Below are 13,897 nucleotides of genomic sequence, written 5' to 3'. Positions count from 1 at the left end.
AACCAAAGTATTCAAAGAGAGAAAATAAACATTTTCCTGCTGCTGTGCAACAACAAAAAATAGTTCAAGTTACATGCAAATCGGATAACGGACATAGGAATAACGGACACCCATTGGTAGGATGAGCACCTGGAAGCAGCACGGAAGCCAGCATGGCCAGAGCAATTGCAACGGTTAATCTGAAACTGCCCACCTAGGATCTAGCATCAAATGAGCGCCAGCAACCAGCCGCTGATCCTCGAGCCGCAGGCCACTGGGCCGGCGACAACTGTTGCTGCTGCTGCTGCTGCAACAGAGGATTGTGGGACACCAGCAGGAGTAGCACTAGCAGCAGCAGCAGCAGCAGGGACGGCAGTCAGCGCAGCCGCAGCTGCAGATGCCCTCGACTCGTGTCTCTGCGTGGCTGGGAGTGGCAGTGGAAGCGGCGAGGTGCGGCTTAATGGTCGTGAGGAGCCAAGGAGCCTGGTGGTCAATGGCAGTCGACATGCTGGACACAAGCACAGCAACAGCAACAGCAACAACAACCACAGCAGCAATAGCAAGAGCAAGAGCAACGTAAACAACAACCACAACCGCAGCAGCGATGAGCACAACAGCGATGGAAGCAGCGACAACAACGACATCGATGAGCCCACCGTCAAGGACGTGCTGCTGGACAACAACAAGCTGATTATCATCAAGACGCCGTTGACCAAGACGCTGCTAAAGAAGTGCACCATTAGCAGCAGCAACAACAGCAACAGCAACGGCACACTGCCCCATGCAACACTAAACAACAGCAGCAGCAACAATAATAATAACAACAGCAACAGTGCCCGCAGCAACAGCAACAGCAACAGTAACAGTAACAGCAACATTAACAGTAACAGCAGTAACAGCGCTGTTAGCAGCGCTGGCGCCAACGACTTGACAGACGCCGCCGCCTGCGTTGATTCCGGTTTGCAAGGCGGAAATAGCAATGAACAAGAAGCGTTTCCGAATGATCATCATCATCACCATTACCACCACCACCATCATCACTACCATCATCATGGCGAGGGCGGCGACAAGGGCAGCGATGGTGCTGCTGCTGCAGCCACCGGTTCGGGTTCTCGTTCTGGCTCGGGCTCGGGCTCGGGCTCGGGCTCTCCATCTCCGGCGGAGCTGTCGTTGGTCAAGACCGAGCAGCAGCAGCCGGATAATGATTTTACGACAGCAACAACAAATATTTTAGCAGCAACAACAACAACAGCAACATCAGTGGCAACAACAGCAACATCAGCAGCAGCAACACCAGCAACAACAACTTCAGCAAATTTGGCGCTAAATGCGTGCCATCCGAGCAAGTGCAACAAGTGCAATTCCCACAATAATAACAGCAACAGCAACAACAATAATAATACAATAAGCAGCAACAACAACAACACCAATAATAGCAGCAGCAACAGCAACAGCAACAACAATAATAACAATAACAATAATAACAACAACAACAACAACAATAATATACATTACAACAATTACAATAATTATTATAAGAAAAAGTCTCGTATGCCGCCCATTTGCCGTTAGTATTGTTTTTCCATATATTGTCTATTCTTTCTTCGTATCATCCACTACCCCTAGCCCTACGCCCACCCACCCTCTCACTCGCCCAACGCCCCCACAGACACAGCCACAACCACAGCCACAGCCACACCCCTTAAGCACAGCCTCCTCCAGCCCATCTAATTCCCTTTACCCTCTACCAACAAATTCTAGTCAAACAACCAAAAAGTATGAAAACAAATACGAAAATTAATACAAATTTCAAACAAATTCAAAAGTGCAAACAAATGTGAACAAATTGGAAAATATTCGACAATTGGCCAACCCAAACCCAAACCCCCACCCCGCACCACCAGTCAAGTCATCCACCAATCCACCACCCTGTTGGAAATGCATTTGTGTTGGACCCTGCCCTGCCCCAAGGTAGCGAGCAGCGAGCAGCGGGCAGCGGCTGTCTAGACTCTAGATGCTTCCCGAACCCGAAGTCACAACAATACCAAAAACAAGAAAAGCAAAAGCAAAAACAAAGATACCAAAACACACACACACAACAAGCAGAGGCCACACACAAATGCAAAAAAAGATAAGAAACAGCAAGAAGAAAAAGCAAAACAAACACAAGAAAATCAAACCAATCGGCAAAGAAGAGAATTTTTTGTTTTTATCCAAATTTGAGAAATTCGAGAAATTGGCAAAGACAAGAACAAACCAAATTACAATGACATCCATAGGTAATTTTGTGACTACAATATATCCTCCCGCACACCAAAACTAACCCGTAGACATGCCCCAACACCCACACAACCCACCCTGGACGCACAGCTGAGAGTTTCTAGAGCTAAAAATGGGGGCAAGAATGATTAAAAATTGAAATTTAAGCGCTAAGCTTTGTGCGTAACTCCCCCATTTTCAGTCTCTCTCTGATACTCTCGGTGTTTCCAGCTGCGACCTAAGCCCGCTTACCCGATTCCTTATGTACAGATTGCTAATACCTATCTAAAATATATAAAATATCAATCAAATATTACTTCAATTGAATGCACATCGAATATATCAAATATTTATCTATTATTCTCTTTGGTGCACAATCGAGGGGTCCATTTGCCATACAAACTTCCCATAAACGAACGGCTAATTTAATTTTTAAGCAATTCAAATTTAAGCTTACTCGATCTGGGTACTTCTCAACTTTCTAACAAATATATTTATAACTTTTCTGGCAAGAGATCAGCACAGAACTGCACACAACATGTACATCTTTGTACACTGGAATGCAGTTTCTGTTGATCTTCAGCTGGAACAGGTACACAACACAAAAGATAGCACCAGGAGGGGGGGTATAGCTATATCTGTTTTCCATGTGCATGTCTCCCCATATACGGACACAATGTATGGACAATTTGTGTTGGCTCCACGCGCCTCTACAGAAACACAGACGAAAGATATACGCAGAGAAGAGAGGAGAAGAGAGGCAGTGGCAGGGGCAGGGGCAGGCGGCACGCATGGTTTTATTGTTTAGAATAATCTTGCGCTTGATAATGAAAATAGGTCAAATTTTAAAAATACACACACAAACGACATTGTAGTCGTTCCCCAGTCATCAGCGTCAGCGTTGTCGGCCAGACGTAAGAGCGTAAAAGAGAGAGAGCAAAGGCGAGAGCGAGAGCGAGAGCGAGAGAACTTCTGCCGAGTGTGTTGCCGATCGATGGCCGAGTGCGCCGATCGTCGACATCGTGTGCGTTTGGGGGCGCATTTGGAGCCAAAGTTCTGAGTGTGCGTGAAGAAATCGCCATTAGATAGATACACACAGGCACACGCACCTAGACCCAGAGAGAGAGAGAGAGAGAGAGAGAGAGAGATACAGAGGGAAATGTCGTTGCTGGGCCAACGCACCAAGTGACCGACGTGACCGAAGCGTGGCGGGAGAGAGTGTCGGCAGCGAGGAGAGAGTGTGCTGCAGGCAGATAGCATAGAACTTCAGCTGCAGAAACGAAAGCTCAAGTGCTCCAGCTCCAACTGGGACTCGCACTTGAGGTCTGCCCCTTGCCGTGAAGTAATTTCGTTCCTCCCTGGCAGCTGAACCAATGAACTGCTAACTGATCCGCAGATCAAATGCCGATCAAACCTAATCGGAATCTTATCCTAACCAGTTCTGCTGCTGCTTTGTCTGATCCGTCACCTGCTTGAGCATCAACTGTTTCGCTTTTTTTTTGTTTTTCTTTTGTATCTGTCCGCTCTGTGGAAGGGAAGTAAATGCAAATTTGTTTTGTTATTTGTTTATATTCCAACAACTTCCGCCACAAATACAAATGCGAACTTATGCATATGCAAACTCGTAAATATGAGTGGGATCTGCATGAGAGATGAGAAATGGATATGCGATGACATTAAATTCCACTGTTTGGAAGAGCTTTTTGCTGTAAATGACATTCAATTGTTCGCAGTTTCCAGCCTCAGGGCTGAACTTCACACAACCCCTACTTGGTTCTACAGTTCCTGAAATAAATAAGGGCATATCCATAGGCATATTTTGGGATACCTTTCTTGGGATTATATTGGCGATTTGTCTCTGCTGGAGGCCGATCACTTGTGAGAAATTTAAGCAGTGTAACATAGATGAAATGCGTTCGAAGCTGTTCCAGTTGGAACTTCAAAGTGTATTCAATAATTTTGTAAAGGGTTTGCTTTCCTTGAAATAACTTGATTTGGGATTTAAACACTTGACTTCAACTTTGTCTTTTATGATAATAATCGTACATAATTCGTTCAAAATATCTTCAATGGTCACAAAATTGCTCGAATTAAGCGAAGTAGCGAAGGAGAGTTTTTAGTGTCGGATATCAATTGAAAGTTGAACCTTATGAATCGAAGAAAGAGAGAAAATCGAAGCTTAAAATATAATTAAATGGAAAGGAGAGCAGCAGATAGACAGTTAAGATGGGAGAATTGTTTTCCACACGTTAATCTTTAGTTATTTTAAGCACAAAATGCACAAAATTAAACTTTGTGCTAATGATAAGTAATGATACAAATCTCTCGAGTCGAATGAATCCTAGTCTAAGTCTAAGGCCTTAGTGTAAGCGTATGTCTGGGATGATTAGTACACCCCCGAGACCGATCTCAGCTTTGAGACTAATTGCAACTAATTGTGTGTCTTCCCTTTGCTCCTTCGAATCGAACAGGAATTATGACACTGAGCCGTGGCCCGTACAGCGAGCTCGATAAAATGAGCCTTTTTCAAGACCTCAAACTCAAACGCCGGAAAATCGATTCGAGATGCAGCAGTGACGGAGAGTCCATTGCGGACACATCGACCTCGTCGCCGGATCTTTTGGCGCCGATGTCACCGAAGCTCTGCGACAGCGGCTCAGGCGGCGTGTTACCCCTGGCACTGCCGCTGCCGCTGCCCCTGCCGCTGCCATTGAGCCTGCCGCTGCCCATGGCCCTGCCCCTGCCACTGCCACTGACCACATCGGCCACGGCCGCATCGGTGGCGGCGGTCTCTGTGTCCCTGGCAGCAGCGGCGGTGGCATCAGCGGGAACGGGCACGGGCACGGGCACGGGATCTGGAGGCGGAGCAACGGCAACATCAACAGCGCCCTCCGTGTCCACATCGATATCAGCGGTGGCCTCCTCCTCCACATCATCGCTGTCATCGACATCCTGCGCCTCCTCCTCGTCCTCTTCGTCATCCTCGCTGTCCACCTCCTGCCCCAGCAGCAGCAGCGGCGGCGGCGGCGGCGGCGGCAGCAACACCATCACCATCACATCCAAGGCCGGCCAGGCAGCCGGCTCCGGAGCAAGTATCAAAAAGGAGCACTCAGAGATTCACTCCTCCAGCAGCGGGAGCAGCAGCGGCAACGCAGTGACGACAGCGGCGGCTGCCTCCTCGGCAATGTCACCACCGCCCACGGAGCATCAGGCGCGCTCCAGCAGTCCGCCCACGTCGGAGGTGGCAGGCACCGCAGTGGCGGCGCCCAGCGGTGGATCGACGAGTGGGGGGACGCGGGCAACGCCAACGCCGCCGCACAACAATGGGGGCGGGGCATCCAGTTCGAGCAACGGCGGCGGCAGCAGTCGCGCCTCACCCGACTCGCTGGAGGAGAAGCCCTCGACGACAACGGGTCAGCGGCCCCATGCCGGACCCACCAACGGTGTCCTCTCATCCTCCGCCACCACCACCACCTCCTCCTCGTCGTCCTGCTCCGCGGTCTCGGCCAGCAGCAAGCAGAGCCCGGGCGAGGTCAATCTGAGCGTGATCCGATCCGTCAAGGAGGAGCGCCTGCTCACCGTCTCCACCAAGATGCTCGCCTTCCACCAGCAGCGGGAGCGTGAGCGGGAGCAGGAGAGCAAGGCGGCAGCGGCAGCGGCAGCAGCGGCGGCGGCAGCAGCGGCCGGGCATGTGACGGTGCTGGTCACTCCGTCGCGCATCAAGTCGGAGCCACCGCCGCCCGGCTCGCCCTCCTCCACCTCCAACACGCAGCGTGAGCGGGAGAGGGAGAGGGAACGAGACAGGGACCGAGACAGAGACAGAGAAAGGGAGCGGGAGCGAGAAAGAGAGCGAGACAGGGATCGAGATCGGGAACGGGAACGGGAATCCTCATCGTCAATCAGCTCCTCCCAGCAGCATTTGAGCCGGGCCAGTCCGCCTCTGGGCGTGGGCCAGCAGCTCTCGCACGTGCCGCTGAGCGGCAGCGGGCACGGGCTGTCCACGGCCATCGTCCAGACGCACCACCTGCACCAGCAACTGACACAGCCGCTGACCCTGCGCAAGAACAGCCCGCCCACGGAGCTGCAACTGGGCCAGAGTCCGCAGCATCTGCTCAGTCAGTCCATGCAGCATCTCACCCAGCAGCAACAGCTCCACCTGCATCATCTACTCGGCCAGCAGCAGCAGCAGCAGCAGCAGCAGCAATCGCCCCACCAGCAACAGCAGCAGCAGCAGCACTCGCCGCACTCCCTGGTGCGCGTGAAGAAGGAACCAAATGCGGGCACACAGTCCGCTCAGCGGCATCTGTCGCCGCACCATCAGCAGCAGTCGCCGCACATGCAACACCACCAACAGCAGCAGCAGCAGCAGCAGCAGCAACAGCAACAGCAGCAGCAACATCACCACCAGCAACAGCAGCAGCAAAGGGAACCGCCACCGCAGGCGTTGGCATTGATGCATCCGGCGTCGCTCTCCCTGCGCCACCCGAATCGGGATGCGGCCATACTCTTCCGGGTGAAGAGCGAGGTGCATCAGCAGGTGTCGGTGGGCTTGCCGCATCTCATGCAGTCCGCGGGCGGAGCAGCAGCAGCGGCGGCGGTGGCCGCCCAACGGATGGTCTGCTTCAGCAATGCGCGCATCAATGGCGTCAAGCCGGAGGTGATTGGCGGACCACTCGGCAATCTGCGTCCCGTTGGTGGCGGCGGCGGCGTCGGCGGAGTGGGTGGCAACGGGGGCTCGGTGCAGTGCCCCTCGCCGCATCCCTCGTCGTCGTCCTCCTCCTCGCAGCTTTCCCCGCAGACGCCATCGCAGACGCCGCCACGCGGCACGCCCACCGTCATCATGGGCGAGAGCTGTGGCGTTCGCACCATGGTCTGGGGCTACGAGCCGCCGCCACCATCCTCCGGCCAAGGAGCAGCACACTCCCATCCGCATCCACATCCGCAGCAGCAGCAGCAGCAGCAGTCGCCCCACCACCAGCAACAGCAGCAACAACAGCAGCAGCATCAACAGCAGCAGCAGCAACAGCAACAGCAGCAGCAGCAGAGCGGCGTGGTCGGGCAGGTGCACTGCCTGCAGTCGGCACTGCCCTCGCCCTCCGCTGGCTCCATCACACCCTCCCACTCGTCCGGCGGCGGTGGATCGGGCAGCGGCTCCCTGACGCCCTCGGGGTCGTCGAGCGCGGGGCCGCAGAACAACGAGGAGGCAGCCCAGCTGCTGCTCTCCCTCGGACAGAGTCGCATCCAGGACATGCGAGCGCGCCCCCATCCCTTCCGCACCCCGCACGCCCTCAATATGGAGCGGCTGTGGGCGGGCGACTACTCGCAGCTGCCGCCCGGCCAACTGCAGGCGCTCAATCTCAGCGCCCAGCAGCAGTGGGGCAGCTCCAACTCGTCGGGCGTGGGCGGAGTGGGTGCGGGCGGTGCCGGCGGCAGAGGCGGTGGCCTCGAAGCGCCCCACGAGCCCACGGACGAGGATGAACAGCCGCTGGTGTGCATGATCTGCGAGGACAAGGCCACCGGCCTGCACTACGGCATCATCACCTGCGAGGGGTGAGTTTTCCTTCAGTCTGTTTAGAAAACTAATCCCTGAACCATCGTCATCCTCCTCCTTCCTTTCCTCCCCACAGCTGCAAGGGCTTCTTCAAGCGCACGGTGCAGAACCGACGCGTCTACACCTGCGTGGCGGATGGCACCTGCGAAATAACCAAAGCACAGCGCAACCGTTGTCAGTATTGTCGATTTAAGAAATGCATTGAGCAGGGCATGGTGCTGCAGGGTGAGTAATTAATGATAAGTGTTATCAAGTCCCCACCCGATCACATCCAAACCAATCAGCGATCTCCGAGAGTGGCTCAGGAATCAAACTAACTTTCAGAAAAGAATATTGAAAGATTGCCCTGGTTGGTGATCTCCCATTGCTGTGTCCTTGATGAATCGTGGCACTACTTACCATGCCAGGTCCAATAAAACCATTGTCCGATGTGCGCCAGAGTCCCAAGCCCAGTCCCTTTCATTTTCATTCATCTTTCCCTTTGCCACTTGTGTAGTTTCGAGCTCAATTGCAACTGCTATTGATTTGGTGTACAAATGTTCCATAAGCGAACGGACACATTACTTTTGTCAATCGATTCGGAACTTGTGTTTCAGCTTGATCTTTGATCTAGATCAGAAGTATTTTAGCCTTTCTCTTACTAATCTCCACCCTCTCTCCCTGCTCTACTCTGTTCTAGCCGTTCGTGAGGATCGCATGCCAGGTGGACGCAACAGCGGCGCCGTCTACAACCTGTACAAGGTCAAATACAAGAAGCACAAGAAGACGAACCAGAAGCAGCAGCAGCAGCAGGCCGCCCAGCAGCAACAGCAACAGCAGCAGCAGCAGCACCAGCAGCAGCAGCAGCAGATGCACTCACCGATCCACCATCATCATCAGCATCAACACCAGCAGCAGCAGCAGCATCATCAGCAGCATCACCACAACCAGCATCAGCAGCAACTGCAGGCGCAGCTCTCGCCCCACCATCTGCTCTCCCCGCAGCAGCAGCAACTGGCAGCCGCTGTGGCAGCAGCCGCGCAGCATCAGCACCAGCAGCAACAGCAGCAGCAGCAGCAGCAGCAGCAGCAACAGCAGCAGCAACAGTCAAAGCTGATGGGCGGTGGTGTGGACATGAAGCCCATGTTCCTGGGTCCCGTGCTCAAATCGGAGCTGCTGCAGTCGCAGCCAATGCACAGCCCGGCCCAGCAGCAGCAGCAGCAATCGTCGCCGCATTTGTCCCTCAGCTCACCCCTGCAGCAGGGGCAGCAGCAGCAGGGACAGGGACAGGGACAGGGTCAGGGTCAGCACCACAACCATCATCAGCATAGCTCTGGGGGCGGTGGTGGAGGTGGAGGTGGAGCGTCGCAGCCATCGCTGCCGCCGCATCTGATGAACGGCACCATACTGAAGACGGCCCTGACCAATCCCAGCGAGATTGTGCATCTGCGCCATCGACTGGACTCGGCGGTGAGCTCGTCGAAGGACAGACAAATCTCGTACGAGCACGCGCTGGCCATGATCCAGACGCTGATCGACTGCGATGCCATGGAGGACATTGCCACGCTGCCGCACTTTAGCGAGTTCCTCGAGGACAAGTCGGAGATCAGCGAGAAGCTGTGCAACATCGGCGACTCCATTGTGCACAAGCTGGTGTCGTGGACGAAGAAGTTGCCGTTCTATCTGGAGATACCCGTGGAGATACACACCAAGCTGCTCACCGACAAGTGGCACGAGATCCTCATCCTCACCACGGCCGCCTATCAGGCGCTGCACGGCAAGCGCTCCAGCCAATCCGGAGCGGGTTCAGCGGCCACCGGAGCATCCGCCAACAATCATGGCAGTCGTCATGGGTCGCCGGCGTCAACGCCGACACCCACGCAGACCTCAATGTCAATGTCCTCGCCCGCCCAGCCGCTGCACAAGGACGATCCGGAATTTGTGAGCGAAGTGAACTCCCATCTGAGCACCCTGCAAACCTGCCTGACCACACTGATGGGCCAGCCCATTGCCATGGAGCAGCTGAAGCTGGACGTGGGCCACATGGTGGACAAGATGACCCAAATCACGATCATGTTCCGGCGCATCAAGCTCAAGATGGAGGAATATGTCTGCCTCAAGGTCTACATTCTCCTGAACAAAGGTACGTGAGCGCGTCTTGATTGCACATCCTCGATATTCGCTTGTTCTCATGCCATCTTATGTGTCCTCTTTGTCCTCCTCAGCAGAAGTGGAACTGGAGAGCATTCAGGAGCGTTATATTCAGGTGCTGCGCTCCTATCTACAGAACTCATCGCCCCAGAACCCACAGGCGCGACTCAGCGAGCTGCTCTCCCACATACCAGAGGTACGTGACAATTCTCCGAGTTGCAATTGCACATTTCCACTCACACTTTCACTCTTATTTGCCCCAATCTGTGTGTCCCCCGTGTAGATCCAGGCTGCCGCCAGTCTGCTGCTCGAGAGCAAAATGTTCTATGTGCCCTTCGTGCTCAATTCGGCGAGCATAAGGTAGCAGATGCTTGAACACGGCCTGCTGCAAACCACCAACCATCTACCAGCACCATCTCCGACTTCACCCGGACCACCAGAAGCGGCGCAGGAGCGGCAGCAGCAGCAGCAGCAACAACAGGAGCAGTCAGCAGGAGCAGGAGCCGGAGCAGCGGCAGTGCGGCGTAGAAGTCGAACGATGCAACAGCCTCAGTTGCGGGATTTGCCCAAGATTAAAATCGAAATCGGGCTACCCAGGGAGCAGCAGCAGCAGCAGCCACAATTGCTGGGCAGGCCAACATCCACATCCACGTCAACGTCCACGTCCACATCCATACTGAAGACATCGCTGCTGAGTGGGGCGGCGGCCACATTGGCCACACTGACGGCGGCTGCCGAGCAGATTGCACGATCATCGGCCACAGCCAATGACACTGCCATGGACTATTCCCACAGCAACAGTAGCAGCAGCAGCAGCAACAACAGTTTAGAAGAGAGCAAAAGACTTGAGCAACAACAACTGCAACAACAACAACAACAACAACCACAACAGCAGCAACAACAACAACAACAGCAACAATATACATCAATTCTACAAACGGCCTTAATGTCACATCGGGCCATGCCAACCGCAGCAACAGGCGCGGAAACGGCAGCAACAACTGCCACAACAGTAGCGACGACGGCATTGATCAAGACCAAGACTATGCACACGTCACCGACACCTGCCCACGTGATGAAAACGGCGGTGACATTGGCCAATCTAAGTGAGATTGCCACAGCACGCCAGCAGAAGCAACAATTGCTGGCGTTGCAGCAACAGCAACAACAGCAGCAACAGCAACAGAAACTGCCCAGAAGGATAATCAATTTTACAAGCAACACTGCCACAAAAGGATTGGGACTGGGATTGGGAATGGGAATTGGATTGGGAGCGGTAACAGGAGCTGGAACGGGCATGGCCAAGCAATTGCCGACAGCAACAGCAGCAACAACGACAGCAGCAACAGCAACAGCAACATTGAGCGTCAAGCTGGGTCAGCATAGTCAGAGCCAAAGTCAGATGGCAAATGGTAAGCAGAAAGAATTGTGAGCTTTGTGGTCCATAACATTGTTGTCCAATACCGTTGCCAGAACGAACAACGTTGCGGCTGCTCAACGGACACGCAGCAGAAGCAGCGGCAGCAGCAGCAGCAGCAGCAGCAGCAGCAACTATTCACACTGCCGACATGCACACACAGACTGATGATGAGCTGCCGATTTTGGACAGTGCCATGCCACAGATAACTGCCACAGCAACTGCAACTGCAACACCATCATCATCAACAACAACAACAACAACAACATCTGCATCGACTTCATTATCATCTCGCGCAGCAATGCAGCAACAACAATGGACTGCCGTGTCGACGACGCCAGCAACAGGAATGATGATGACGACGACGACACAACAATCACAAGCAACATTAGCACCACCAACACCAACACCAAGAACCACAACCACAAGAACAACAACAACAGCAACAACAACAAACACACCAGCACCACAAAACAAAACCAACAGCAACAGCAACAACAACAACAACAATAAGAATTACAACAATAGTAATAATAATAATAATAACAATAATAATAATAGGAATGCCACTGCCACAGCCACAGCCACTGCCACGCCCACACGTGGTACCCAGCGCACGCCCGCGACCTCAGCTTCTGTTACTGTAGTTGTGTTCAAAACAATGTTACCTGATGACTGAATTATTTTAGAATCGTACACGTAGAGCATGTTTTATTATGATTATGGATTATGATTATCGATTATCGATTATGGATTATGATTATGATTATGAAATACGATTACCACTTATGATTATGCTTATGCTTATATATGCCTACGATTATTCATTAACTATTAGTTGTTAGCTATTATGGATTCATATTCGAATTGATTATGAACGATTATTACTATTACTATAGCTTTTACAACAAAACTGACCATTAACTATTTGCTACATGCATAATGTAGAGCCTAATGTCTGTCTGTCGTATCGTGGTGTTATGGTTGCTGGTCTGGTCTTCTGGTTTCTCTGGAGCCAGCCAACCCGATTATCGATCGATCGATATCCCTGTACTATATCCCGCTCACAAAAGCATACAAAAATCATTGATCCTCATTCACAATCCACACACAATCCACTCAACCCACACACACACACAGAGAAAGAGAGAGAGAATCTTCTAACCTAAAAACATTTTTGTTTTGTTTTTTATTGTTTTGCCCAGAGCAGAGGAAGAAGATGTAGGAGGAGGAGGAGGAGGAGGAGGAGAAGAGAGAGCATTGAGATTGGAAGAAAAAGTGTTAACATCTATGAATAACGAGAGTATAGTAGCGAGTACACACTATGTAACGAGTATGTAATGAAATATTTAATGTTTATGTAGCCACAATGCCACACACAGCTATAGCCGAGCATTTAGGATGCGTGCATATGTCAGATAATAATATTCTTTTTTTTTTTATAATCTATGTAAAGTCTAGAAATATATATATATGTATGTATTGTAAAATGGTGAAGCACCGACAGAAAGCAGAAAGCAGTAAACCGAAAGAAGAACGAGAGCAGGATGAAAGTAGCGAGTGATGAGAGAAACCAACCACATAAAGTATAAATAGTAGAGTCCATGTAGCATAGTGTCCAATCATCCTTGTAGCCGTGGCCGTGCAGTAGAGAAATTATCAATGAGCCGGAGTGGGTGGGTGTTCTCTCCATAGGAGCGCAGGATCCACACAGTACCACACACACACAGACACACACACACACACACAGATTCGTTGACACTTTGGGAGGGAATATAATATGTAATGTTGTTAGTTACCCCTACTGATCCCCAGCCCCACTCCTCTCACATGTTATATACATACATACTAGCTATATATATACATATATATATACTATTATTATATACCACTAATATGTATATGTTTGGGAGTACTACACATACTGCCACACAGCAATTGCAACTTACTTTGACCCTCACACATTTGCCCCGAATATTTATCGTATTGTGTGTGCGTATTGGGGTGGGGAGGGATGGGCGGTGGGGTGGCAGAGACACACACACACACACAATATATATATACATAAATGCGCAGAAAGGAGCACACCCACACACACCACACACACACACACACTATACCTATACCTAAGTTAAGAACGCATAATCACGATTTTACATATAGGATATACCAATGTATGCATATAACAACACACCCACACCCACACACACATACATACATACATACATAAATACATACACATAAATCTAGCTCTAAGTATGCATATTATTTTTTTTTAATATATATACACACACACACACATCCAACCAACACTTATATATGTGCTCGTATATATGTATTTGTATATGCAGAAAATATACATATGTATTGTATATGTATAGATAAACACACATAAATTACGCAAAGAGCATACATACATACATACATACATACGTACGAATGTGTTGAGCTGAAAGAAGAGAAAAAACTAAGGAAACAAAAACGAAAACAAACAAAAAAAACACACAAAGAATGCAAAGAGCAAAGGATATAAATATATATAATTATTTTTTTTTTTAAAG

The 13,897-nt window shown here is 51.2% G+C and overlaps 1 protein-coding gene across 2 annotated transcripts; it reads left to right on the top strand.

Annotated features, from left to right (window-relative positions):
- The first annotated feature begins 1,861 nt into the window (after window positions 1-1,861).
- LOC117903747 (hormone receptor 4) lies at window positions 1,862-10,428 on the top strand. 2 transcript variants are annotated; one of them, XM_034816147.1, is made up of 6 exons: window positions 1,862-2,258; window positions 4,710-7,788; window positions 7,866-8,014; window positions 8,469-9,911; window positions 9,994-10,115; window positions 10,203-10,428. In XM_034816147.1, the coding sequence occupies exons 1-6, from the start codon at window positions 1,994-1,996 to the stop codon at window positions 10,281-10,283; spliced, it is 5,139 nt and encodes a 1,712-aa protein (XP_034672038.1). In that variant the 5' UTR covers window positions 1,862-1,993; the 3' UTR covers window positions 10,284-10,428. The 2 variants fall into 2 exon arrangements, with proteins under 2 accessions (XP_034672038.1, XP_034672039.1); XM_034816148.1 differs by having other exon boundaries at window positions 1,863-2,258; window positions 9,997-10,115.
- The last annotated feature ends 3,469 nt before the right edge of the window (window positions 10,429-13,897 follow it).

The sequence above is a fragment of the Drosophila subobscura genome, chromosome A (genome assembly GCF_008121235.1).
Source record: "Drosophila subobscura isolate 14011-0131.10 chromosome A, UCBerk_Dsub_1.0, whole genome shotgun sequence".
Lineage (NCBI taxonomy): Eukaryota > Metazoa > Arthropoda > Insecta > Diptera > Drosophilidae > Drosophila > Drosophila subobscura.
Note: the sequence above shows the minus strand (reverse complement) of the source record. Positions and strands in the feature narration are given on the sequence as shown.